The sequence below is a fragment of the Corythoichthys intestinalis genome, chromosome 17 (assembly GCF_030265065.1).
Source record: "Corythoichthys intestinalis isolate RoL2023-P3 chromosome 17, ASM3026506v1, whole genome shotgun sequence".
Taxonomy (NCBI): Eukaryota; Metazoa; Chordata; class Actinopteri; order Syngnathiformes; family Syngnathidae; genus Corythoichthys; species Corythoichthys intestinalis.
Genome location: NC_080411.1, coordinates 14,365,793 through 14,393,217, shown reverse-complemented (window position 1 = coordinate 14,393,217; position 27,425 = coordinate 14,365,793). Strand labels below are relative to the sequence as shown.

General features: G+C 38.5%; 1 protein-coding gene across 4 annotated transcripts in view; it reads right to left on the bottom strand.

The window, feature by feature from the left end:
- Positions 1–27,425, bottom strand: part of mast4 (microtubule associated serine/threonine kinase family member 4) — a 136,611-nt gene that overhangs the window by 9,882 nt on the left and 99,304 nt on the right. For all 4 annotated transcript variants that reach the window (XM_057819964.1, XM_057819965.1, XM_057819966.1 and 1 more), the window contains 14 exons: positions 22,267–22,328; positions 22,101–22,192; positions 21,823–22,031; positions 20,100–20,238; positions 19,899–20,031; positions 18,487–18,652; positions 13,807–13,908; positions 13,614–13,736; positions 11,762–11,871; positions 10,880–11,004; positions 10,592–10,800; positions 10,124–10,318; positions 4,349–4,581; positions 4,151–4,273 (listed from right to left, as the gene is read on the bottom strand). In XM_057819964.1, coding sequence (XP_057675947.1) covers positions 4,151–4,273; positions 4,349–4,581; positions 10,124–10,318; positions 10,592–10,800; positions 10,880–11,004; positions 11,762–11,871; positions 13,614–13,736; positions 13,807–13,908; positions 18,487–18,652; positions 19,899–20,031; positions 20,100–20,238; positions 21,823–22,031; positions 22,101–22,192; positions 22,267–22,328 — 2,021 coding nt within the window. The remainder of the gene's footprint in view (positions 1–4,150; positions 4,274–4,348; positions 4,582–10,123; positions 10,319–10,591; positions 10,801–10,879; positions 11,005–11,761; positions 11,872–13,613; positions 13,737–13,806; positions 13,909–18,486; positions 18,653–19,898; positions 20,032–20,099; positions 20,239–21,822; positions 22,032–22,100; positions 22,193–22,266; positions 22,329–27,425) is intronic.

Genomic DNA, 27,425 nt, shown 5'->3' with positions numbered 1-27,425 from the left:
CAACTGAAAATGAATACTTTTCTCGCACCCATGATTTAGATAATATTGAATCATATTAAAAAAATAAAGCACTGAACATCAAATTTAACCTCAATTACTAAGTGTGTTTGACAAAAGAATGCACATTTATTGAAGATACAATTAAAACACATTTAAATATAAGGTCTTTCAGAATTTTTTTCCCCAGGATAAAATGGATTTTACACTATTATTGTAAAGCAACTTCAGAAATTACATTTGCAATACAACAGGTTTCCCTTTTAAGAGGACCTAGTCAAGGTGGTAGGTAGGTGATTGTCAAATTGGCCACCTTAACTGTAAAGTGCTTGCAATTGGCAGTGAAAGTTTAAAAAACAGCCACTAAATGGCAGTAGTTTACCATTAATTACCACAAAATAAAAAAGCTACACATGACCATTTCCCTTGGTAATCGTTTTTTTCTAATCACATTACAAGAAGTATAGACCCTACCCACCGACGTCACAAAATCACGTGATCGCTGTATTGTTCCGCCTCCTTGTCCGTCATTTTGTGTCTGTATTATCAATGGTCTCAATTGATCGAGCAATTTATAATGCATTTCATGGAAGACCCGGTGCTTTCGGATGCCGTAAACTCACTGGATGCGTTGCATAAAAGGTGTTATGTGGAAAAGCTTCAGTTTATCCATTCGCCAGTTCCATATTTGATATCTAAATGGATGTTTTTCGACCCGCTGTCTTCGCCGTATTTGCCTGACATCTGCTAGCTACCCTGATATTTACGACTATCTTGTCCACACAAAATCAGCCTATTCTCACGAAAGTTTGAACAACTTTAAGAGCTTGGAGGCTTATAAATACTTTGTTGCTGGTTGGGTGAAACAGGTCCTCGTCCACGAAAATTCGCCAGGAATCTATCTTGTGCTTGGAAAGGTGAGTTACGAAATTTTCAATTCAAAATCTTTTGTTCTTGCTAACATCCACTGTCAAGTCTAATGTATTTCATGTCATTTGTCAATGGAGCTAGGGCTTTTAATGTTTATATGGTTTAGCGATAGGACTCTCACTACATACATACGTGTATGTTGTCGGCGATTAGCCTAGCAATGATCTTAATTGTGGTTGTCAGCCCAAAACCCTCTAAATATATATTAACTGCATCTTACCAGATATAAAATGACTACTACATAATCTGTGGTAATCGTTTGGAGCCCAGTTTTCTCGTCGAATTGCAGCAGCCCATCTCGCTCTCTCCTCTCCGGGTCTCTCGGAATCCGGTAGAACTTCAAGTTTCTCCGTCTATCTTCTCTGTTATTGCAACCGACCGCCACACACGCCTTCACCATTTTGATTATTAATGTTAATGAGCAGAAAAACACGCCGTAAATAGGAGGAATGTACGTAGCTGTAACAGGTAAACACGATGTGTTGACGGACAATTGGGCGGCACCAGTCAGGAGGGCGGAGTTGTGACGTCACATGGGTAGGGTATATACAAAACACATGTTAATCCTTTGTTAGCTATTAAAGACATTTCTTTTAATCAGATAGAGAAAATCCATACTCTTATTTAATCAAGAAAAAACATTTAAATATACCAGTAGGTGTTTTACTATCACCTACATTATAATTTGCCTATCACCATGCCATGTTATTCAGATCAACGTTACCCCGCACTCATTCCAATAATAGACAGTGTCAACCGTGTTGTGTATCTGATAGTGATGGTGAATCTACGACTCCGGTTTATCCATGCTAAGGCTAGTGCACCTGCAAATACCCCATTGAACATGGCTAACTCTTGAGTTTAAACTGCGAAATTCACATTCATTTGAAAGGCAAACCGCGCAGAAGTACATTATTGCATCTAACACATTTTAATTGGAGAAATTGGCCACTTACTTTGAAATGTTAAGCAGGTCCACTGCCACCGCATGACCCATAAACTGCGACCCAAAGTATCTGGATGCGACTTGGTCGCCGATCCAATACCTCACATGCTGGTCCAACTGTTTGCACTTGGTTGTCTTGTTGAGGCTTTCGTCGAACATAACAACTAAGGCATCTGAGCAGTTCCTTGCGTTAGCACACAGTACTGTGCGATTGCCTGCTGTTGATGCTAATGATGCTAACGGCGCGCACGCACGGGGTGCAGCACATCGTAAAAATTCTACGCGTCATCTTGGATTTAAAAAAAAAAAAAAAAAAACATCACGGATATAATTAGAGGTGTGCAAAATTTCCGATTCTTAGATTATTCGCGATTCGGCCGTGGAAGATTCGAGAACGATTCACAAACATCCAAATTCCGATTATTGAAATATGCCAAGTAAAGCAGAAGTACAACACACTCAGCGCGCCGCGCGGTCTTCAGTACGCAATTAGGGACGGAGCGAGAGTAGCTAAACATCATGCTTCTCATTACCCGGCCCCTCGGGTAACGCCAATGCTCAACTCACGGCTCTAGCTCAACTCATGCCACGAGATAAAAAAAACAACAACAACATACCTGACTGCTGCCGAAAAGCTGCTACAAGCCACATTATGTTACGGTACATATCATTTATATAGGACTAGATGCATTATAGCTTCGGTATCGTTACCAGCACATCTACAAAAAACTAGATGCGGGCGTTAGTAACGGCCGCCATCTTAAAGCAGTACACTTCCCTGCAAGGCTGTTGTTGCGAACCTTCCAAGCGAACCTAATTAACTTTTTATCTAAAATACTCCTAAATCGGTAAAATATTGACTTGAATCTATCTTTAAAATAGTTTTAAAACTTTTACATGTTGAAAGTAGACAAAAGAGAAATTATGGAATAACAGGAGCAATTTTAACAACTTTAACGGTTGATTCACAACATTAAATTAATTGAAAGTAGTTTAAAGCTGCTGATATAGAATGGGGACTGGAGTTTTTTATTTACTGTTATTTTTGTATATTTGTTGACTGCTATATGTTAACTTGATACTGAAATAGTAGTTTGGTTTAGCCTGAGAGGATTTTTGAACAATTTTGGAACGAATGTACAAAACAAATTAAAAAAAAAAAAAAAAAAAAAAAAAAAAGGAGTGGGGTGCATCAATAATCGTTTTATAATCGAATCGGAGCCTCTGAATCGTAATCGTAATCGAATCGTTAGGTGCCCAAAGATTCCCAGCTCTAGATATAATTTAGGTTGCACTGAGATGTTCTTGAAAATTAAAACCACAGTGAAAAAAATTCCAGACTTACGACAGCTAATTTAATACTTTTAATACCTTTAATAATGGAAAACTAAATTCAATGCTTTTTTAATACTTTTAATAACCCGCGGGTACCCTGACATTATCATGGGCATTAATGAATGCTTATGACAGATGTCATGAAGTGCCATCCGGCAAATTATGTCACTAACTCCATTTATGTCCAGCTCGGATCGTTCAAAAGGGAGATAATTTGCCGGATGACACATAATGACATCTGTCATAAGCATTTATTCATGCTCATGACAGTGTCATTTCATAACTACTGTATGATTGTCTAATGCCAGTCTTATGGCGCAACTTTCAAATAATGTGTTACCAAATTCCATAACTAGCAATGAATGAAACAACTAGGACAGTAACTGAAGAAATAATTAGCACATAAAATGAATTTTGATTTGTTATTTACATCTGTAGCGCTGCTATACATGCTAGGAGGCATGTTGCACAGCAACAATGTTGACGGCAGGTGGCAGCAAAGGTTGACCATCTCCCCCAAGAGAACAGTGATGGCCAAATTGAAGCTTCTTGAAACAATGAAGCTGTGCAGCCAATTGGTTCAAAGCTTCATGGTGGTTCGTTCGGCTGTATGATAGTCTTTTGATGCCGCTGTCAATTAAAGTGTTACCGGATGATAGCTTTTGGTGTAAATATCTCATAATACTGTGAGGACAGCTGCGTCTTATATCCTATCAATGGAATTGGCTTACATAGCCGTCAATTTCATGAACATATATAGGCATCAATGGATTTGACCTACATTGGTGTCATCTTGTGAGTTTTTGGTTAAATTTGAATATTCCATTGGAAATGAATCGGACATTTTTTGTTAAAAAAAAAAAAAAAACTGAATATTTTGGAGGAACCGTATTCTTTAGTCGAAGAAGCAATTTAGCCGTCCCTGAAATTCTGATCGCTCACCTTGACCAGCAGTTCCACCACTTCAGTGTGGACCAGGCCATGGACGGCCTCCCCGTTGACGTGCGTGATGAGATCGCCGGCTTTGAGTCCAGCTTTCTGTGCGGGGCCGCCGTCCTCTACATTCTGACAAACGGCGGAAATGTCGATGACACAAGACGCTCGCCCCTTTGTGCGCCCGAGTCAATGCGGTCCCCTTACCCAGACCATGTGGTAGACTGTGTAGACGTCGCCGTCACAGGCGTAGACACGGATGGCCCGCAGCGTGAAGCCGAACTTCTTGCCGCTGCCGTGGATGACCACCGGCTGCCGCGCCAGCGGCGAGGAGTAGGACGGCGAGTCTCGGCTTGGGGAGGAGTCTCGGGAGGAGGAGGGCTCTGACGACAGCGAGTAAGGTGACAGCGGGCTCGCCAGCGGGGATGCACCAAACATGTCTGAAATCATTAACCCCATGAAGATTACTTGGAGAGTAGGTATAATTAGTTTTGATAAGTTCCAGCACTTTCTCTGACATAATATGTCGACTAGGGCTGCAGCTATCGAATATTTTAGAAATCGAATATTCGACTGAAAATCCTATCGATTAATCGAGTAATCGGATAAAGTTTTTGTTTTAAAAAAAAATTTTTTTTTTTTTAGGTAAAGCGCAATTATAAACATCCCTGAGAAAACAAGAGATTTCACCTAATATTCAACCATTATCAGACCATCACTGTCTTCATTTTTGATGTACATAGTTGAAAACAGCCAAGAATTGCATCTCAGATGTGACCACAAAAAAAATTATATATATATATATATATCAAGGGTGTCAACAATAATCGATGCGGCGATGCATCCCGATGCGGGGCATGGACGATTCGATTCGATGCGGGCAACAAGCCGAATCGATTCATTTTAAAATATATAAGTACGTTCAAAAATCTTCCCTGCGCAATTCCGGTGATGCAACGGATTTGGTTTCCCCATTTGTATTATTATTCTCATGTTTAATTTTTTTACACACCACATAACTCTGGTCAAGTTTCCCACCAACCTTGTAGAAGCCAAAATGTCTCCAGATGTCTGCTTTCAATGTGTTAGGTGCATCAATAATCTTTCTCGCTCCCATTTTCTCCGCTTCAGCCATTGTTATGTTATGTCCCATCTCTCTGCTCTCTCAATCAGAGCTTAGTTCGGGCCTAAAAAAATCCAGCCCGACTCGACCCCGCCCCCGTGTATTAAAGGCCGAGAGCCCGAAATTTTACGTTTTATTTGTAGGCTCGAGCCCATTTTATTTGTGAGGACTCAGCAGGAGGAGCAAACGGGGGATGCAATACGTGGTTGCGTTTTGTGTGATCACAACTGGGACGATGCCTATGTGCATAATGATAAATTAAAACCTGTCTTTTGTAACAAATTCTCCCAGATAAACAAGACTGTAAGATGCATATTCAATAAACATTTATATCGTTTATATTTGTGTGTCTGTTCTATCAGGTGGATAGTTAATGCGTCATTTCCTCGGCAAAATGCAATAGACGTTTATTTCAATCTTTTCGAGTTGGCAGAAAAAAACGCAAGTTTTCTTAATGTTTAAATAGTCTACATATTTTTTATTATAATTATAAATGCATTTACACAACGAAATAACGCTGGAAAGGTTTGTTAAATATATTTCTGTGTGGGATATTGTGCTCACTATACGCGTCTCTCTGACAAGGAGAGGAACAGCAGCATATTCAAAAATAAACTAAAATATTTTTAAATAACATTCTTTATTTTAATGACTCGCATCAGAACACACAAAAGAACAACCTGCCTTAAGCGGCACTGAAACAAAATAAATAATGACGTTTTAAGGAACACCACGAACTCCACGATGTCTTGCTTAGCACGAAGAGGTGCAGCCCTTGAAACAAATGATAATAACAATGTTTGACTAATATCTTATAGGCCAGTTACAGTTTTTAAAATGCCTGCTCAGCGTCAATGTGCCAGTCTTTCTGCTCTCGTACGGGAGCAAAGCGCCACATTTGTTGCATTCGGCAAGGCCGACAGTTTTCTGTAACATCTTCCACTATCAATTTAAATCCTTTCCACACACCACTCGTGGATTCTTGCCTTTTCAATCCCACCGTCTTTAATTTGCTTTTCACCTCTTGCGGCTCTATATCGAAATTCAAAAAGGAAATACCAGGATGCAGGGTTGCAGACTCGCGGAGAGCGCCAAGAGCGGGTGGGGAAGATTAAAAGGAGGGCGGGGCCACGGCGTTCATGTGCACAAACAATGCACTGGCTCATGTTTGTGATTACCAAAGCGCCTTCTCTCTTATTTATCCAATTTATTTATTTTATAACAAGTATTCCTTATTTTAACATCCATACATCGTTTTAATATACAAATATATATTTATTCAAAAAAAGAAAAAAAAAAAGTTAACGAGAGAGCAGTCCGGCCCGACCCGACCCGAACGTAAATGATTGACATTTTGGGCCCGACCCGGCCCGAAATTCGGTCGGGTCTGGTCGGGTTGGGTTCGGGCTCAAGATCTAGGCTCTTCTGTAGAGGGAGCTACTTTACATTTAAATATCAATCCATTGCCTGGATTGATATTGTGATAAATATGCTGCTGCACTACAATATTTTCTTTGTCGTTTTCTTTAATATTTACTTGAATATTTTTATTGATGGGTCGTTGTGACTAAAATACAGTGACTGTTATTACTGATTTTTCACAGGAGTTCAGATGTTGCACTGTGTGAAAGGCTGCTACTGTGTGTAAAAAAAAAAAAAAAGAGAGAAAGCCCTGGTCTCATTATAAGCACTAATTAAATGCTGTGATCTGTTATTTTATTTTTATATATACTGTATATATGAAAGTATTTTAATTTGACTTCAACCAGGAGTGAAACAAGAGCCAATAAAAAGTTGTTTAATGTCAGACAACTTGTGTTGCCTCATGATTCACGAAAAATATGCTTTGCTTTAGAATTTTAATGCATCCCAGGCTTTAATGCATCGCGATTCCTTGCCGAATCGAACCGAATCGAATCGTGACCTCTGAATCGAATCGAGGCCCTCCGAATCGTAATCGAATCGAATCGTGAGGGCAGTGCCGATGCACACCTCTAATATATTATTATATATTATATATATATATATTAGGGCTGTCAAACGATTAAAATTTTTAATCGAGTTAATCACAGCTTAAAAGTTAATTAATCGTAATTAATCGCAATTCAAACCATCTATAAAATATGCCATATTTTTCTGTAAATTGTTGGAATGGAAAGATAAGACAAGACGGATATATACATTCAACATACAGTACATAAGTACTGTATTTGTTTATCATAACAATAAATTAAGAAGACGGCATTAACATTATTAACATTGTGTTAAAGCGATCCATGGATAGAAAGACTTGTAGTTCTTAAAAGATAAATGTTAGTACAAGTTATAGAAATTTTATCGTAAAACCCCTCTTCATGTTTTCGTTTTAATAACATTTGTTAAATTTTCAAACAAAAAATAAACTAGTAGCTCGCCATTGTTGATGTCAATAATTACACAATGCTCATGGATGGTGCTGAACCCCATAAAATCAATAAAACCAAGCGCCAGCAGAGGGCGAAAAAACACCCAAAAAACACAAGTAACAAGTTGACATTACACTGTGCTGTCATTTTAATCTGTTTGAGCGGGGCATGTGCGTTAAGTGCGTCAAATATTTTAACGTGATTAATTTAAAAAATTAATTACCGCCCATTAACGCGATAATTTTGACAGCCCTAATATATATATTTCATACCTAAAAATGTCATTACGCTTGATAACACACATCACTTAAAATGTGTTTTTTCCACCTGTTTCAATTGAATTTCCTTTGTGTCAAGCTATTTTTAAGTCCCAGTTAAGTTTTAAGTTTGTCTAAATTGTAAGTCCTGATAGGATTTTGAGTTTCCAAAATAAATGTATGATACAAGATGTATTGGAGCACATTAGGCACCAGTGCTACTTGGTGTTTTATCCAGCAATGACTACTGAGCTAAAATTGACAGTTAGCTTTATTATGTTTTAATTTTACACCCTCATCACTCTACAGCATTGTGTTTTTACACATTAAATAAAGCCTGTATATAAGACACGTTAGCCACGCATCGACAGTAGCCATAATGAATAGAAACCTAGCCCTCTGCAGGGCTAACATTACGATAGCAAGGTACAGTAACGTTAAACTTATTAGTGCTGAGAAGTCTACTGCTTTAAGATGGTGTCTGTGTTCCAACGCTGGCGAGTCTGTCATTTCGCATCTAGTTCTAAATACATGTGCTAACCCCGCCGAGTGTCATTTCGCATTCAGATTCAGAATCTGAATCACTAGCCACGTTTACATGCTGACTTTTATTCATACCGATTCAAATCATTCCGAATGAAAATTTCAGATCAGCTGTTTACATGTCACTTCATCTATTCCGATCCAGCGTTTACATGTGTCTGTCTTTATTCCGAAAGGACGTTTGACAACTGCCGTCTGACATGCGCAGATTAATCAAAACAAAGCGTCACGTTGCAAAACGTGGAGATCGATCGTCAGAGTGCTGCTGTTTTAACTTTAACCCACTTGTTGTGTTTGTGGGGTCGTATCCGCTTCTGCTGTTTTGCTCTTTTGCCTTGTAGTAGCCGGATGTCAGCGTTTTCCACCGGTTTCTAATCTGGTCAATGCTCCGGTCTATTCCGGCTTCGTGTAACCTCTCGTGAACTTTTTTAAATAGTTCACTGTTCCTCGTTTTACGCCCGTCTAAGCGAGCAATTATATTCAATTCTTTTAAAGTTTGAATTAAATACAATCTTTCCGCCGGACTCCAATTAGGTGCGCTGTGCTTGGAAGCCATGTTGCAAGTGACGTTACTTACGTCACCAAGTGACGTCACCACGTCAGTACGGAGCATGTGCAGAAAGAACGCAACCAGACACCATTCCGCTTCCCATGATATAATTTTACTTCTAATCGGTTTGGGAAAAGGAATATTCCACCCCTGTGAATCGGAATGAAATTCCATTCGGTTTGGGCCTGTTCATTCCGAATGAGGTGTTTATATGGAACAGATTTATTTGGTTTTAACATCTAAACCGATTGTAATTGGAATATTTGGCTCCATGTAAACGTGGCAACTGTTGACAGGAGCTCATAGCGAATACAGAGAGCTGAATGGACAAACGTCTGAAGCCAGTGTGCCATCTCATACCGTTGTGCCTTATTCAAGCACAAAATTGTTTGTTCTATATTCATGAGCGTCATGTAGTATATTGATGACGTGTATATTTCGTTTTGTTTGCATTTGTGGTAAAAGGAAGTTACATTGTCACATTTCTTGCTAGCTGTTCTACCAGTTGCTATGCAAATGGAAGCGTCATGTGTATACGTTGCATTATTTTGTGACTTTTCTTTATATTATTGATGCAATTTTTTGATGTTTTCAGCTTTACTAAAGATACTCTAGGGCTCTTGTCATGAGAAAACACCACGGTGAAGCCAATTCAACTAATTTGTTCGCTATCTGACGATTTCAGTTAAATCTTTTTCAAAATGTTCTTTTAAAATTGAGAAAATTGCGTTTTAAATTCATTTTAAAATTCCAAACTAAAGAATACTTTTTTCCCCTTATTGGTATAAAAAAAAGAAAGAAAAAAAAACAACTATTTTCTCCTTTTGTTTTTTAATTGAAACAAAGAGGGGGGGTTAACACTTTTAAAAAGTCAGTAAAATGAAATGAAAGATATCCCATGCAAAAACAAAATGCAGTTTTTCACATGTTCTTTCGCTAGTAGTCCTTTCAGTTCAAATAGATTAACAGCTAATGAGTTAATAGTGGGAAAACTTTCCCGTCATTTGTTAAGGTCAAAGGTCTTTAGGTCAATCATAATAGCCGTTGATTAATTTGTTGGTCGATTTGACAGAGTGTGAAAGTGACTTTTTGTGTTCTCCTGACCTGCGGGGATCATGAGGGAGAGGGCGCCGGTGGAAACGGACTTGGTGGCTTTAACGGGTGCTCGTGGCTTGTCGTCCCCGCCGCAGCTGCTGCTGCCGAGTCTCGGGACAGCCGTCGTTACCACCTGTTGTCCGTCTGGGCTCTGCACGTCATCGCCTCGGGAATTCAACTGGTCCAAATGCTCGGAAAAACTTCCTGAGTGGATGCAAAAAAACAAAAAGACTAAAAGTCTAACACAAGACAACTTGATGCCTGAAAATAATGCATTATTTCAGGGTGAACTAGATTTTACATATTGAGGGAAAATATAACATCAATACAATTTCATTTGTTTCAGTCAAAATAAATTGGACCTCTAGCGCCGTCAATGCTAGCCAAAAAGCTAATATGTTATTTATTTTTCTTTCACTTTAACCTGTCCAGAATATCATGATTACAAGTCATTAATCGCCATTGTTATTAGCGTACCGGAGAGCGTAGCCCCGCTACGGGTGCTGCCGGGTGTGGTGGCGTCGTTCTCATCCCGCGGCAGCTCAACCACCGAGAAGGAGGTCTTGTTGGGGTCTCCCGTTCCCGACGACTCGTCCACTTCTTCGCTCTCCGAGGTCGAGATGGCAAACTTGGGTAAGGTAGCGGTTACCGGATTCTGCCGGAGCGGTTCGACGTCCACGGACGGCCTACCGTGCAGCACGAGACCGTTATTTCCCCCCCCGATGTCTTACGAGGATTTATTTAAAAAAAAAAAAAAAACGTTACGTGTCGGTGAAGTCAGGCGTCCAGTTTAGCGAGTCGAGCGTGGACGGGCTTTGGCTTTTCTTGTCCTCTCCCGTGTCTTCTTTCTCCTCAACGTGGCCGCGAGAAAGGTCCAGACTGCTGTACACCTGTTTCCATCAAAAAGATGTGAGATCATTTAAATATGGGCAACAATTTGAAAAGACAATTTTGGGTCACTTCCAATTGATTTTGGCTCTTTTTTGGGGTCACTCCCTGTTGATTTTTTGGGTTAAAAAAAAAAAAAAGAGGGCCGCAGATAGGTCCAAGTTGTAAATCAATATGAGTAAATATGCCATTAAAATGTGTAGGTATGTTTTCTCAAATTCCTAATTTTTTTACAGTCTAAAGACCTGTCAAGTCGCCACTCATGTTGTTGTTGTTGGTGTGTACACAGTCATTTTCAGCTTTAAATCTGTTATTTGTGGAGGGAGCACTTTCAAATTTGGTAAGTATCTTCTAGCGATGCATAAGCATTGATCCTTGGAGCCAACTTTTTCATTTTTTGTATCATAGCTGGTTAACCGCAGAATTATAGTTAGGAGTTAGCTAGTAAAGGGCAGCCTGTATAGTACACTTAATACGTGATTTATACGAATCGGATTAAAAACAAATAGGACTAGCTAGATTTTAAAATTGTCATAGGAAAATGAAAGGACATTTATAATTTAAAAAAATATATATATTTAAAAAATTTTTTTAAATTAGGCGCAATTGTCAACGTTAGCAGCGAAATTGAAAAAACCCATGTCGCTTGATTTTATGGGTATTGTGGACAAGTTGGAAAAGGTTGTGAATCGGTCAGAGTCTACAACTGTATCTACTGTAAATCCGTTTTGCCACATCCAATATGGTGGCAAGCATCACCTTGGAGAAGCGGTGAGAACAGGAGGAGAATTGACGCATCTCCACGTTGAAGTCCTCGTCGTTGGTGTCATCCTCCTCAGTCTCCAGGTGGTGGTAGCGCTCTGAGCGAGCTGCAGATGGAATAAAATGGGCAGTAACGCTATTAGGATTATAGGTTGACCGATAAAATATTTTCAAAGGCTGATCATCATCAATAATCGATTTTTAATCAAATCGTAGGCTCTAAATCGTAATCGAATCGTTAGGTGCCCAAAGATTCCCACCTCTACTATTTATCACAAAATCCACTCGCAAATAGCATCCACGTTAGACTAGCGCTAACGGTTAGCATCTAAATAGCATAATCAATCACGTTCAAGGTACCAACACAGACGACATTAGCTCACATAGAAACATTTGTGTCTAAGAGCTTACGTACTTACAGACTATGCTTACACAAGAAAAAATTCCATGTTAGCGTAGCGCCAGACATTAGCATCTACACAGAATAAGCATGTATCTATGAAAGAAACATTTGTGTCAAAGAGCTTGCTTACAGAGTAAGCTTAAACAAGAAACAAAAAATTGTTCAAGTTAGCGTTGCGTTAGCTGTTAGCATTTACATGGCTAAATTACATACAGTATGTAATGAAACATTTGTATCCAAGAACTTAATTATAGACTATTCCCAAACAAGGAACAACAAGAAAACCTTTAAAAGGACTAGTAAGCTCATCCACTTCCTGTCGTCTTTCTAACCTCCATGAAGTTGGCCGCTAATCAGACACAAATTTATATACAAAATGTCAATTGTGCTACGTTTGTGCTATAAAAGGTTTTGTTCATGTTGAATCATTTTTTAAAAGATATTTACAATTCTTTAATAGGTCAATCTGAGGTCAACCAGCCCCCCATTTTGATTGAAAATGGTGTCAATCAACAATGCTTCATCTGTGCTGCTATCGTTTTTGAGATATTCATTTTTAGTGATGATGTCACGCAGCCCCCTGATTTATTCCAAAATGGACCCGAAATGGTGCCATTGGTTTATGCTATGTTTGTGCTGTAAAAATGTTTGCATGTGTATCTATTGTTTTATAAATATTGAGATATTAACTTCAAGTGAGCAGCTTTTACGTATCTAATCACGCAGATGACGGAGCGTACCAACTCTCTCAATAATAGAGGAGTGTCCGAACAACTAGCACAAACAAATGACACTCCTTTGGGTGCCGTAAATAGGGGGCTTGAGGTATTAATTTTGAGTGATGAAGTGACTCGCAGCCCCTTTTTTACTGTAAAATGGACCAGAATAGGTGCCATTCGTTTGTGCTACTTGGGACACCCCTCTGTTATTGAGAGAGTTGGTATGGTCCATCAGCCACGTAGGAAGGGCTGCGATTGACGTCATCACTCAAAATTAATATCTCAATATCTATAAAACGATAGCAGCACAAACGAAAATGTTTACAGCACAAACAAATCATAAATGATTGACGCCATTTTTAATCAAAGTGGGGGACTGGTTGACCTCAGATTGACCTTTAAAAGAATTGTAAATCTCTTAAAAACAAGCAAAACCAAAACTTTTTACAGCAAAAAAGATTGACATCATATTTATATAAATTTGGTCTGAAACTTCCCGGATGTCTTTCTCCGATTATTGTCTTTTGACCACTAGGTGGTGCAAAATCACAAGTAACAAAAATCGTCACCCACACAGTGGACATAACAGATATCCTATTACCGTAAATTGGCTTCATACTTTTAAGTCAGACGATGGCCGATCTTGAAAAAAGGTCCGTATATCAGCCCGATGTAGCATCTTTTTTTAGGATCATTTGGACACTGTCAAATCCTTCGCAACCCTTACTGTCAAAGTAGCTGGTGTCGTCTTCCGATTCCAGCTGAGGGATGAACTCTGCCTTCTGCCGGAGGAGGCCGTTCCAGTCCAGGTGGTGGAAAAAGGGATGCTGCTTCACCTCAGCGGCGCCACCTGGAAAAACATGGCGTTACCACCGCTTCCCTTCACTAGTAAAAGGTACGACTCTTAGGCTGGAGCGTACCTGCGCCCATTCGCTCCAGAGGATTCTGCCTGAGCAGAACGGCAATGAGCTCCTGTGCGTCGGTAGGCGGAGCTTCTTCTCCATCCGGCCAGTTGATCTCGTCTGCACGTGTGTTCAAAATGGCCTTATCATACTTGGTTAACACTTGAGTTTAGGGCTGCTACAAATGATTATTTGAAAAGCTGACTAATCACTAATTATTCTTATAATAATACTCGTTAGCACTTTTAGTGCCATTGACATCAATGCTGTGAAAGAGTTAACGCATTTTACAAAGTAAGCCGCAACTTTAATTTTCTCTCTGTGTTTACTCAGCAGTTTTTTTTTGACAAACGAGCGTCATATTATCACATAAAAATTTTTTAAAATCCTATAGACCCTACCCACGTGACGTCACAACTCCGCTCTCCTGAATGGTACCGCCCACTTGTCCGTCAAAACATAGTGTTAACCTGTTACGGCTACGTACATTTCTCCTATTTACGGCGTGTTTTTCTGCTCCTTAACATTAATAATCAAAATGGTGAAGGCGTGTGTGGCTGTTGGTTGCACTAACAGAGAAGATGGAAGGGGAGACTTGAAGTTTTACCGTATTCCGAGGGATCCAAAGAAGAGAGCGAAATGGACGGCTGCAATTCGACGTGAAAACTGGGCACCAAAAAAAATCACCACAGACTATGTAGTAGTCATTTTATATCCGGTAAGATGTATTTAAGATATACTTACAGGGTTTTGGGCTGACAAATAACCACAATTAAGATCATTGCGAGGCTAATCGCCGACAACATACGACGTAGTACGACATAGTTTCAAATTCAAGATGTTTGTGACTTCCCTTTCTTCCACCATCGTTATTTTTTGAATAATATTTAGCTGGTACCAAGTGAAAGAAACTGGCCTCGTCTACGGGGCTGACAAATAACCACAATTAAGATCATTGCGAGGCTAATCGCCGACAACATATGACGTAGTACGACATAGTTTCAAATTCAAGATGTTTGTGACTTCCCTTTCTTCCACCATCGTTATTTTTTGAATAATATTTAGCTGGTACCAAGTGAAAGAAACTGGCCTCGTCTACGGGGCTGACAAATAACCACAATTAAGATCATTGCTAGGCTAATCGCCGACAACATACACGTATGTATGTAGTGAGAGTGCTATCGCTAAACCATATAAACATTAAAAGCCTTAAAGTGCTTGTGACACGAAAAAGCATGTTTATTTCATAATACACGCGGTATTTTATGCTCCTGAATGATATGGACCGCTTGGATGTGTGTGGAAGCGATCGCTATATTTATTTAGTTTTTTTAATCCCGCGCCAGGAAAATGAGTGACTTCCGGCTTCGGTCTCGCATTGAGGAGGAGGGCGCTGTGACGTGTACGGTAGAAGACGTCCTCTTCACGCTACAGTGTACTGTTGTGTATGAGGACGAAGGATTCAGCTGATTTTGCGGATTAATACTTTTATTTTTTGCATCACGCCAGCCAAACGGCTGCAGAAAAATCATTCTGTATGCGGGAGAGGCGTATGCGCCTTTTTGGAGTTTCAAAAGGTTCCCATTCACCGTGGATATTTACTGTGGGACCATTGGACTTACAAGGAAGTGAGTAAACATCTTGTTTTGTATTATGTCAAATACGAATACAGTGATTACAAAGTAAACACTATAAAATTCCTTTAAATAAAGGACTACTTACCTTTGATCATTGATAGGCATGTAAAAAGCTATCCTCACGCTCATTAGCAGTTAGCTGTTAGCACGTTAGCTACACAACAATTCCAGCCACCCTCCTCCAGGGAACGAACTGTAAATTGCTCTCCGCCGGGCGGTTTGCCGATCCGCAAAGAAACTCGACAACCGGGTCGTCATGTCAAATAATCCAGGCTAGTTATGTGTGATTTTCCACTTCGAAGACTTTGAAACATCCCTCGGTTCGGGTTAGCATGTCGGCTAGCTGTCACTCCTTCTGGTCTGTTTACATTCTCCGAAGCCGGGGAAGGGAAATGACATATGTCCGATTTAGGTGTCATAAAATATCGTTCGGCAGGTGTGACAGTAAAGGTAAAGTCGACTGTTTTGACCATTATGGAGTAATTTTGCCATGTCGTCTTGAATAAATGGATTTTTATGATTTTATATTCCATTTAGCACAAGTTATTTGTCATGACCATGCCATTTATTTAGCAATTGGGGAAAGTACTTGGGTAAAAAGAATATCCTGTAAAAATATTGAAGTAAAGAGACAGAAACAATGACATTTTGCCGCTCTCTTCGTCGCGTTTTCCTCATTGTGAATAGTTCCCCCTCGACGGGCTGACTGGTCCTTCTCAAGCCATTTATATAGCTATTGGGGAAAAATACTTGGATAAAAAGAATATCCTGTAAAAATATTGAAGTAAAGAGACAGAAACAATGACATTTTGCTGCTCTCTTCGTCGCGTTTTCCTCATTGTGAATAGTTCCCCCTCGACGGGCTGACTGGTCCTTCTCAAGCCATTTATATAGCTATTGGGGAAAATACTTGGATAAAAAGAATATCCTGTAAAAATATTGGGAGTAGAGAGACTGAAACAATGACATTTTGCAGCTCTCTTCGTCTCGTTTTCCTCGTTCTGAACAATTCCCCCTCAATGGGCTGAATAGTAAAACCGATGAGCCTAGTCTACCGCTGACGTCATCCACCTGTTGGGGACGCTAAAGCCCTATAATTGTAGGCGTGGCTAACCGGCAGATTAAAAGACTAATTTCTCGTCATCTGCGCTTTGCTAAATTGTTGTATATGGTCGAATCGTCTCAAAATATGATTCTAATTCACATAATAATGCCATTTAAGACTTTTTTTCTGGTGTCGTATGCTCTTTAACTCCATTGACAAACGACATGAAATACATTAGACTTGACAGTGGATGTTAGCAATAACAAAAGATTTTGAATTGAAAATTTCGTAACTCACCTTTCCAAGCACAAGATAGATTCCTGCCGAATTTTTGTGGACGAGGACCTGTTTCACCCAACCAGCAACGAAGTATTTATAAGCCTCCAAGCTTTTGAAGTTTTTCAAATTTTCGTGGGAATAGGCTGATTTTGTGTGGACAAGATAATTGTAAATATCAGCGTAGCAGATGTCAGGCAGACAGGGCGAAGACAGTGGGTCGAAAAACATCGATTTGGGCATCAAATATGGATCTGGCGACTGTATAGAACGAAGCTTTTCCACATAACGCCTTTTATGCAACACATCCAGTGAGTTTACGGCATCAGAAAGCACCGGGTCTTCCATGAAATGCATTTTAAATTCCTCGATCAATTGAAAACAATGCTAATACAGAGACAAAATGACGGACAAGTGGGCGGAACCACACAGCGAGCACGTGGTTTTGTGTCGTTGGTGGGTAGGGTATATATTAAGACATAGACACCTGCAGCGTGCATGTTTTTTTGTTTTTTTTTCATTTTGTGAAATTTGGGCTGTGCATCTTATAGTCCGGAAATTACTGTAATTGTTGCTACGCGCAAATAACTATTTTGATAATAATAGTTGATCATTAAGATAGTCAAGGACGACTTACATTACAAGATATTGTCTTATACCTTTTTTTAATGTTATTTTAAAAATAAACGCAATACCAAAAAAAGAATATTTAATATTCTTTTTTTTTTTAATTAAAAAAAAAAAAAATATATATATATATATATATATATTTTTTTTTTATTCAACAAAACATTTACTTTTGTTTCTTTTTGAAGATTTTCTTTAAAATATAGAGAATATTTGCACATTTTTTTTTTTTTTTTTTTAGTAAAGGTTAATAAAGGTTCAGTCACTGGCTGCCACTGACAGCAATGGATGTTTTTTTCCCCAATTTAAAATATTTGACCATTTCCTCTCCTTTCTGTTTGAAAAAGATTTTTTTGGTAAAGAGAATCCTTGCTTTTATTAAATAAAAAATGTTACTTCATTTGCTGCCACTAATAGCAATAGATGTTTTTTTTTAAATTTATTATATATATATATTTTATAAATTGTTTATTTATTTATTTATTTTTAAAGTGTACATTTACCGTTTTTCTCTTCTTTTTGAAAAAGATTTTTTTAAAATAATAAAGAGAATATTTGCTTCGATTAAAAAAAGTGGAAAACTCAAATAAATGTTTTTATTCTTTTTAATAAAGAGAATTATTGCTTTTTATTTGTAAAAAAATAAAATAAAAAATTGGAGAAAAAAGGGTTAACTCATTGGCTGCCATTCACCAAAATAGATAATTATAAAAATGCCATTTTTTAACACATTCACTGCTATTCACTGCGATAGTCGTCCATTACATTTGGAGTAGGAGGATTAACAACGATCCCACCAAGTTGAAATGGATTGGACTTCTATCGCCAGCGAGTCAACAGATGAAAAGCTTTCCTGTCATTTGTTAAAACTACAAAGTAAGTGACACAAGATGCTGACATAATTCGGTGTTTATCTCGACTAAATTAGCTGTGAGGTTCTTCATAGCTATCAGTCTATCAAAGTCATTGAGAAAATGTGTATTTGGACAATTTTTAGGTCAACAGTGTCTCTAAACAAAAAGCCGACTATCAAATTAGCTGTTGATTAATGTAGATAGTCAATGGAATGTGGCAGCCCTACTTGAAATGTGATGGTGTTTGCGTTCCACTGACCACTGATGACTTGCCCAAAGAGCTCTTCGGGCGTGTCCCCGAAGAAGGGCACGCAGCCCACCAAGAACTCGTAGAGGATGATGCCCATGGCCCACCAGTCCACCGGCTTGCCATAGCCTTGCCTCAGGATTACCTCGGGAGCGATGTACTCCGGCGTTCCGCACACCTGCGACAAAGGAATCAAACATTTGCACCTTGATGTCTTTTTTATTAGTGATTAATCGACAACTAATCAATGATCCAATTCGTCAACAAGTATTTAAAGAGCCGATGAATTGTTAGGAGGCATGGGCATTGACCAAATTGTCTTTTTTGAACCTCTTAGCTCGTCCAGCGATCGCTGCCAGCACATCCCAATCAAAATGGATTGGACATCTATCATCGTCGACGTTCTTTTTTTCAGTTATTTATACCTATATTTTTTTCAATTTATTTAAAAAAAAAAAAGGGGGGGGGGGGGGGAGTATGAATTCTCTCTATGTTTATTTTTCTTTCAAAATATCTTTTTAAAAATGTTTTTTCTGAACTAATTACATAAACATTTAATTATTATTCTAAGTATAATAATATATTTAAAATACTATTTAATTATCACTTGGATTCATTATTTTAAATTGAATTTTTATTTAATTTTATATCATTTTTTATGTAATATAACAAATTTTAATTACAAATATTTATATATTAATCTACTTTGTACAAAAAATAAATTTAAGAAAAAAATGTAAATATTCCCTACTTTATTCATTCTTAACTTATTTTTCTTTCAAAATATCTTTAAAAATATTTTTTTCTGGACTACATAAACATTGAATTATTATTCTAAGTATAATATATTAAAATACGATTTAATTTAATTATTATCTTTAATTACATTTTTATTTAAGTATGTATAATGATAATTATTTTATGTAATGTAAATAAAGAACACAAATAATATTGATTTAATTAAAAATTATATTCTATTATGCATAAAAAAAGAATCAAATTAAGAAAAAAATGGGGAAAAAAATCCCTACTTATTTTGTTTCTATAGAAAAATTAGCATAGGATCTAATTTAAATTATCTATATGTTATAAAAATTATAATGTATATATTATATGAAATAAAACAAAACAATCAATACAAATATTAAATATTTTATCAATTTAAATTGTTTTACTTTTCTAATAATTTTGTTAATAATAATAAAAAAAAACATAATTACTCTCTGATTACTGTAATATAAACAGGCAATAATGTGATTTAGATATGAAAAAATTAGTCAACTAATCGCAAAAATAGTTGGCGATTAGTAGACGGTAAAAAAAAAAAAAAAAAAAAAAAAAATCATTTGCGACAGCCCTGCTTTTCATACAGACATCAATTCAAGAGCAGCCCACGTTACACCGAAGTAATGACGACGGCTCACCTGCTTGTCGGAGAACTCGCGGGCGTCCTTCTCGATGTGGCCTTCGTACAGGTTGGTGGTCATGTTCATCAAGCCCACTTTGGACAGGCCGAAGTCCGTGAGCTTGATGTGACCCATGGATGTCACCAGCAAACTAACAAAGATTGGAATGAGCATGTAAAATATGTAGAGAGAGTTTACTGAGCGCGGGCGTTCTCTCACTTGTCTGGTTTGAGGTCCCGGTGCACAATGCCATAGTTGTGCAGGTACTCCAGTGCCAGCACGGTCTCGGCAAAGTACATCCGGGCCATGTCCACTGGCAGAGGGCCCATGTTTTTCAGTAGGGTGGCGCAGTCTCCTCCTAAAAAGAAAAATCATGAATTACATAATCACTATTAGGGGTGTGACAATACATGAACGAGTTAGGTTCCTGCGCTAGCGACATAACCCAAATTTCCACGCAGGCCGGACTTAACCCTTTAAGTACTCCAAAATAATGATCCAAAAAGTCCCAAAGTATTGTATTTTGCTTAATGGTGGAGGATATAGTGCCCTCTGGTTGAAGTGTTATGTCTGGCTGGACTGTCGCCTTATAGGACTGAGAAGCAGACTCAGAAATCTGACTGGATCAAGGATAGCTGCACTCTTGTATGGCCCACATAAGGCTGTAAGTTGTTTCAGCTAATATATGTTTGTGTATGCATTACTAATGAAGTTTACAGCTACAGTTTGTGGCATTACATGTGAGCGATTTGCTATGAGAATTGTAAATATGTTAGCATTTGTAGCATTTAAGCTAGCTGACTTTTGTTAGGCAAATTAGGCTAATTGAATCTACTAAATTTACATATTGATCAGACTAGATGAAAGTTTGAACAGACACCAGCTGTTTTGTGTCAAGTGTTTGCTAAAATCCGTGTCATTTTGAACATTACTGTACAAATGTGTGTTACAGCTTTACAAATTGTCAAAAGTGAAGTAAAAAGCTTCAAAAAGCACAATTGCCTTGTTTGCTGTCTGTAAAGCTGAATAGTGATGTCAGAACACATCATATTAATAAAGTCAAAAATAAGATACTGTGAGGTATAATAAGAAACTGTTCATGCGAGTAAAAGAATGTAGAGGAAATGGCAGACGAGACTCTGGCGTCAAGTCATAATCACGTGAGTACGTCGTAACTACCTGTATGACAAAATATTGCGATGCTTTGTAGCCCAAAAGGTTATCGATATGCTCCAACCGAGAATCGATATAGTTTTAAAAAGGTTGGTTGCTACCAAAATCTTCCATTCAAATAGTGTCGACGTTAGCTCACTGGCTGCCATTGACGGCGCTAGACGTCCAATTAATTTTGACTGGATTAGAAGTCTTGCGTCGTCAGTGGCAGCCAGTGAGCTAATGTGTAAATAAGGAATTTCATAATAAAGCCCTTTTTTTGGAAATTCAAAACCTAGAAAGCCAACATCTAAGTGAATTCCTGTTCAAATTTCTTCCAGATTTCTAATTTACTACAGATAATTTTGCCCTTTGCTATTGATTTTCATTTTGAAAAATTAAATGAAACTCATTTAATTACAAACGGTTCCTTTTTTTTTTGTTTTCATGTCTACATTCGGATTCTTCGTTTTCTAAATGGGGTGTTTCACCTCCTCCAGCCATTGTGTAGCAGAGCTAACTCACATCTGACACTGAGCAACAACCGGAGTTGGAAGAGTGAGGACTGCAGATGCTAGGCAGATTTCTCCCAGCATTTTTGGGACATAAGAAATAGCAAATACCATAGGGACGGTATAACGGAACATTTTAGTGGTTTTGAAACCGTGACATTTTCATACCACCGTATACCTTGAAACCAGTTACTGGCACATGTCTAGTTCAGACCAGCCACGTTTGATCGCGCGATGTATGTATGATAATCATTTCCATCTCCATCACGGGTCCCCACCTTCCACATATTCCATGACCATGCAGAGGTGTCGTCTGGTCTCGAAGGAGCAATACATGGAAACCACAAAGGGGTTCTCCGCGAAGGTGAGGATGTCCCTCTCCACAAAGGCTTGCTGGATCTGGTTCCTCAGCATCAGATTCTGCTTGTTGATCTTCTTCATAGCGAAACGCTGCTTGCTCTCCTTGTGCCGCACCAAGTACACGGCTCTGCACCGCAAACGCGCCAGGTAGTACAGTATTGATGAGTGTTAAAATTATATTAATTTTGTGTCTTACCCGTAGGCGCCGTTGCTGATAAGTTTGGTCAACTCGAAGTCCAACTCGCACGGTTTGCGTCTGGATCTCAAGGCGCCGCTCAGGCTCTGAGACTGACAACAAACAAATGACAGGTGAATCAAAATGTTAAAAAATGATACCATGGATGCAATGCGATAAAGCTTACGCAGTCGTCGGTTTCGGGAGTTTGTGCAATTCCGCTGTCACTGTTGCTTAACTGGGCCATCTCTGCACACATGCATATATAGAAACAGAAACAGAATTATAAGATTATAAATATGTTGTGAACACTCATTGAGCTCATTGACTGCCATTGACGGCAGTAGACGTCCGTGTATTTCTGTTTTCATTCATTCCAATTTCATTCATTTCGGTTTTATTACTTTTGTATTCATTTCAAAATGTATTTATGATTATTTTAAAAAAAAAAAAAAAAACTTTGTGTCCTGGCCTGTTCAGCTGCTTAGCCACAGAGTGTGTTTTGATAGGCTAAAGAGTTTTAATGTGCCGCATGGGAGTTTGTTTTATTGTGGTTGTTTATATTATGTTGTTTGTTTATTCAAAGAAAGCAGTGAACGGAAAATGGATTGGGGGGGCAAGGAGAAAGAAAGAACAACTATACGAACCCCCAAAAATGATAAGGGAAGATAGGTCGGATAGGGGTGTGTTAGGGCAAGGTGAGTGTGCAAGCAATATTATCAAATATGAAGTGAGGCACCCAGTATTAGGCTAAATCATAATCATAAGCATAAACACTGATTCCTTTGTTTTACATCTCCAAAAATGTTTGTAATGCGGTTACTCGATTACCTAAAAATCAATAACTGCAGCCCTTCCTGTATTGTATATTATGATAAAAATATAATAACGATTAATGCTTTTACAAACATCAAGCATAGACTTCATGGTTGTACTGACGGATTACATCCGTCAGTGACTGCGCAACGCCTTCAAGTAGGGGGCCGTCCTGCAGTCGGTTGCAGTTAGTCAACACATTCAGCGATCCAACGCCGGATTAAAGTTGAAAAAGTACAAAAGCTGTACCAAATACAAACAGAAAGGATTGTCTCAGGAGTGATTTGTTCGATGATTCAAGGTAATTATTATATTTTTCATACCCTGCATGCATTTCGAAACATTGTGAAAAAAAATCAATGGGAGAAATGAACTGCTACGGACTACCATCATTCTTCAACATATTTACGTAAAATAAATGCTAACTGCCCAGTGTTTTGCTCTTTTAACAAAGAATCGAGACTGTTTTACGTTCATATAAAGAATTCTGGGATCTAAGCATTTATTCACAAGAATTTTCGACGCATAAAGCTCTTTGTTGTACTTAGGGGGCCGCCACAGTGACTTAAAGACTAGCAGCACATTCGACATATTTACCTAAAATTAATGCAAACTGCCCATTTTTTTGCTTTTAACCAAGAATCAAGACTGTTTTACGTCTATATCTATAAAGAATTCAGGGATTTAAGCATTTTTTCACAAGCATTTTCAATTGAAAAAGCTCTTTGTTTACATATGGCAGCCGCTAATTTGCTTACTGGCTAGCATCATGGTTTGCAATATTTACGTAAAATAAATGCTAACTGCACATTTTTTTTTTGCTTTTAACCAAGAATCAATACTGTTTTACGGCCATATCTATGAAGAATACAGCGATTTAAGCATTTATTCACAAGAATTTTCAACGGAAAAAGCTCTTTGTCTGTGATATGGCTGGCGCTAATTTGCTTACTGACTAGCATCATAGTTCGCAATATTTACATAAAATAAATGCTAGCTGCACTGTTTTTTTTTTTTTTTTGCTTTTAATCAAGAATCTAGACTGTTTTACGTCTATATCTGTAAAGAATTCGGGGATTTAAGCATTTATTCACAAGAATTTTCAACAGAAGCAGCTCTTTGTGTTTCCACTCGGTCAGCTTTGACGAAGATAGGCCCCCTATGAATCGGCCACGCGCCCCGTCAATACATTATAAAGTCTATGCATTAAGTAATACTCGCTAATATTTTAGTTTTTATAAATGACAAAAGCTATTCACTTGCCCTATAAACTATAAAGGGTGAAAAGTGTCACCTTTTGAGTAGCTGTTCTCTCTCTGAAAGAGTTTTAAGTGGAACACAAAATGGAGCTCAAGACAAAATGGAAAGATTGCTGACCGAGTTGATCTGGAATGAAACTAAATGGGGTGGAAATGAGACTCATCTAAAAGTCATTAGCGGCCACCTTGTATCGTAATAAAACACGGCGAGGTCCGTGTGCGCCCGTTACGCTAGGGAATGCGCAACACGCGTGCTCCGCCGTTTAACATCTGCCCGTGTACACGTGTGTGCGGAGCCGCGTTCCTTGCTAATGATTCCCGACGATTGTCAACATTGGGGAACGCAGACGGTCATCGGAGAAACAATCTGTCGACCGTCGGTTCACTTTCCTGTTTTACAACTCAGTGCGCCGATCATTCCTTGGGGAAGTGCAATTTCCGCGAACGTCAACATGGATTTGTCAATGTTGCGTGGAATTGATGGCGTGAATGCAATTTTGTTTCTTTTGGGAAAAGGCATCAACTTAATTCCGATGAGTGTTCAAACGAGTCGTATGGCTCGGCGTTGCTAAGCATGCTCCTTGTGCTAGGTTCTTGGGGCCAAGCATTGTTAAATCAACATATATGAAACCTCAAAATGTGGGCTTCCCCATCATTTTTTTTTTATGTATGCTGGACTAACACTGTGAAACATCACTTGTCCAAAGAGCATGAGTGCCCTGTAGTGGAGATAAAACAATTTTACCACAGATTGGTCCAGGAAGTCATGTGGATATTGCTGCGACGTCTCATGTATAAATGTAACGGAGTCAATGTAACACGTTATTACCTACTTCTGACAATCAGGTCGCATTTCCTATGCTATTTTTTGGAATTTGGAATGAATTATCTGCACTAAATTGAGGCCTACAGTACGGAAGCGCAGAGCTGTCTGTGTTAGCGAAACATTTCTACTAGGGCTTTCTCATTTTTCAACCTATTGACAACTCATTTCAACGAGGTTGTCAATAGAAATGTTTCACTTAAGCCCCTTTCACTCATACCTAAACACCGTTACAATTCTGGAATTTAAACGCGTAGCCCTTATGTGTGAAAGCAATTTCCCAGGTCAACTGACATGGAGATGGGGAGGACATTTACCGAGTCGCGTCTCAGTATAACTTCCCTGGGAAGCGGTAGGTGGGAAAGCAGGCGTTAAATTCCCGGGTCACAGCGCGATGGCTGATGACGTAAATACAGTGGTATGAAAAAGTATCTGAACCTTATGGAATTCCTCACATTTCTGCATAAAATCACCATCAAATATGAATTACTCTTTGTCAAAATCACAGATGAAAAAAAAAAGTTTCATATTTTAATGAGGATAGGATGCAAACAATGACAGAAGGGGGGAAAAAATAAGTAAGTGAACCATCACACTTAATATTTGGTGGCCCCCACTTTGGCAGCAATAACTTCAACCAGACGCTTCCTGTAGCTGCAGATCAGTCTGGCACATCGATTAGGACTAATCTTGGCCCATTTTTCTCTACAAAACTGCCGTAGTTGAGTCAGGTTTCTGGGATGTCTGGCATGAATCGCTGTCTTTAGGTCATACCACAGCATCTCAATAGGGTTCAAGTCTGGACTTAGACTTGGCCACTCCAGAACGTGCGTTTTGTTTTTCTGAAACCATTCTGAAGTTGATTTACTTCTGTATTTTCGATCATTGTCTTGTTGCACCATCCATCCTCTTTTTAGCTTCAACTGTCTGACAGACGGCCTCTGTTTTTCCTGCAAAACATCCTGATAAACTTTCGAATTCATTCCATTAATGATTGCAAGTTGTCCAGGCCCTGAGGCAGAAAAACAGCCCCAAATCATGTTGTTCCCTCCACCATGCTTCACGGTGGGGATGACATGTTGATGTTGGTGAGCTGTTCCATTTTTCCTCCACACATGACATTGTGCGTTACTCCCAAACAATTCAATTTCGGTTTCATCAGTCCACAAAATATTTTGCCAAAACTTCTGTGGAGTGTCCAAGTGCCTTTTTGCGAACGTTAAACGAGCAACAATGTTTTTGGGGGTTTTTTTAGACAGCAGTGACTTCCTCTGTGGATTTCTCCTATGAACACCATTCTTGGCTACAGTTTTAGATATAGTTGATGTGTGCACAGAGATATTGGACTGTGGCAGTGATTTCTGTAAGTCTTTAGCAGACACTCTAGGGTTATTTTTTACCTCCAAGTATTCTCTGCTGAACTCTTGGCGTCAGAGAAGCAACAGTGCCTAACACTCTTCATTTGTAGACAACTTATTTGACTGTCGATTGATGAACATCCAGACTTTTAGAGATGTTTTTTTTTATCCTTTCCTAGTTTTATAAAAATCAACAATCCTTGATCACAGGTCTTCAGACAGCTCTTTTGACCGAGCCATGATGCACATCAGACAACGCTTCTCATCAAGACAATTTTTACTTTTAGCTTATTTATTCATTTTAATTTTTGCTTTAAACCACTCATCAGTGATTGGGGACACACCTGACTTAAATTGTTTGGTCAAAATTGGTTTCAATTGCTCTTTAAGTCTCCTTAGGCAGAGGGTTCATTTACTTATTTTTCCCTCTTCTGACATTGTTTGCATGCTATCCTCATTAAAATATGGAAACCTATAAATGTTTGGGTGATTTTAGTTAGGCAGTTTTTTCATCTGTGTGATTTTGATAAAGATCACATTTGATGGTGATCTTATGCAGAAATGTGAGAAATTCCAAAAGGTTCAGATAACTTTTTCATACCACTGTATCATGGCCGGCCAATCATCGTTTCCTCTTTCTTTGTAGTAAGACAAAAAGCGGTAAACAAACATTGCGATTGTCAACATGGAAAACTGGAATTAGCAAAATTAAACTGAAAATATAACAAAATTAAATTGCCACTGGATCGTAGAGCCAAGGAAGAGAGTCCATTGTCCCTCTTTGGAAATGTGTGATTTATTTTGTTGCCGATGCCAACCAAAAATGAATCGGGAACATGGAACAAGTCTGTGAAAGTGTCCAACCCGCGTTATTTGCAGGATATCTTTCTATGTAGGAAAGCAATGACGCAGGCAAATAACTAAATAATATAAATCACAAGTCACTTTAGACAGGAATTGACTGGAAATAAGTCTGAAAGGGGCTGTAAAATTTTGCCAATATTTTCAACCATTCTTTTTTTAAGATTTGGTCTCAGGACAAATCAATTTACTAGACATAGTATTCTGTGTATTATGTAAAATCTCAATT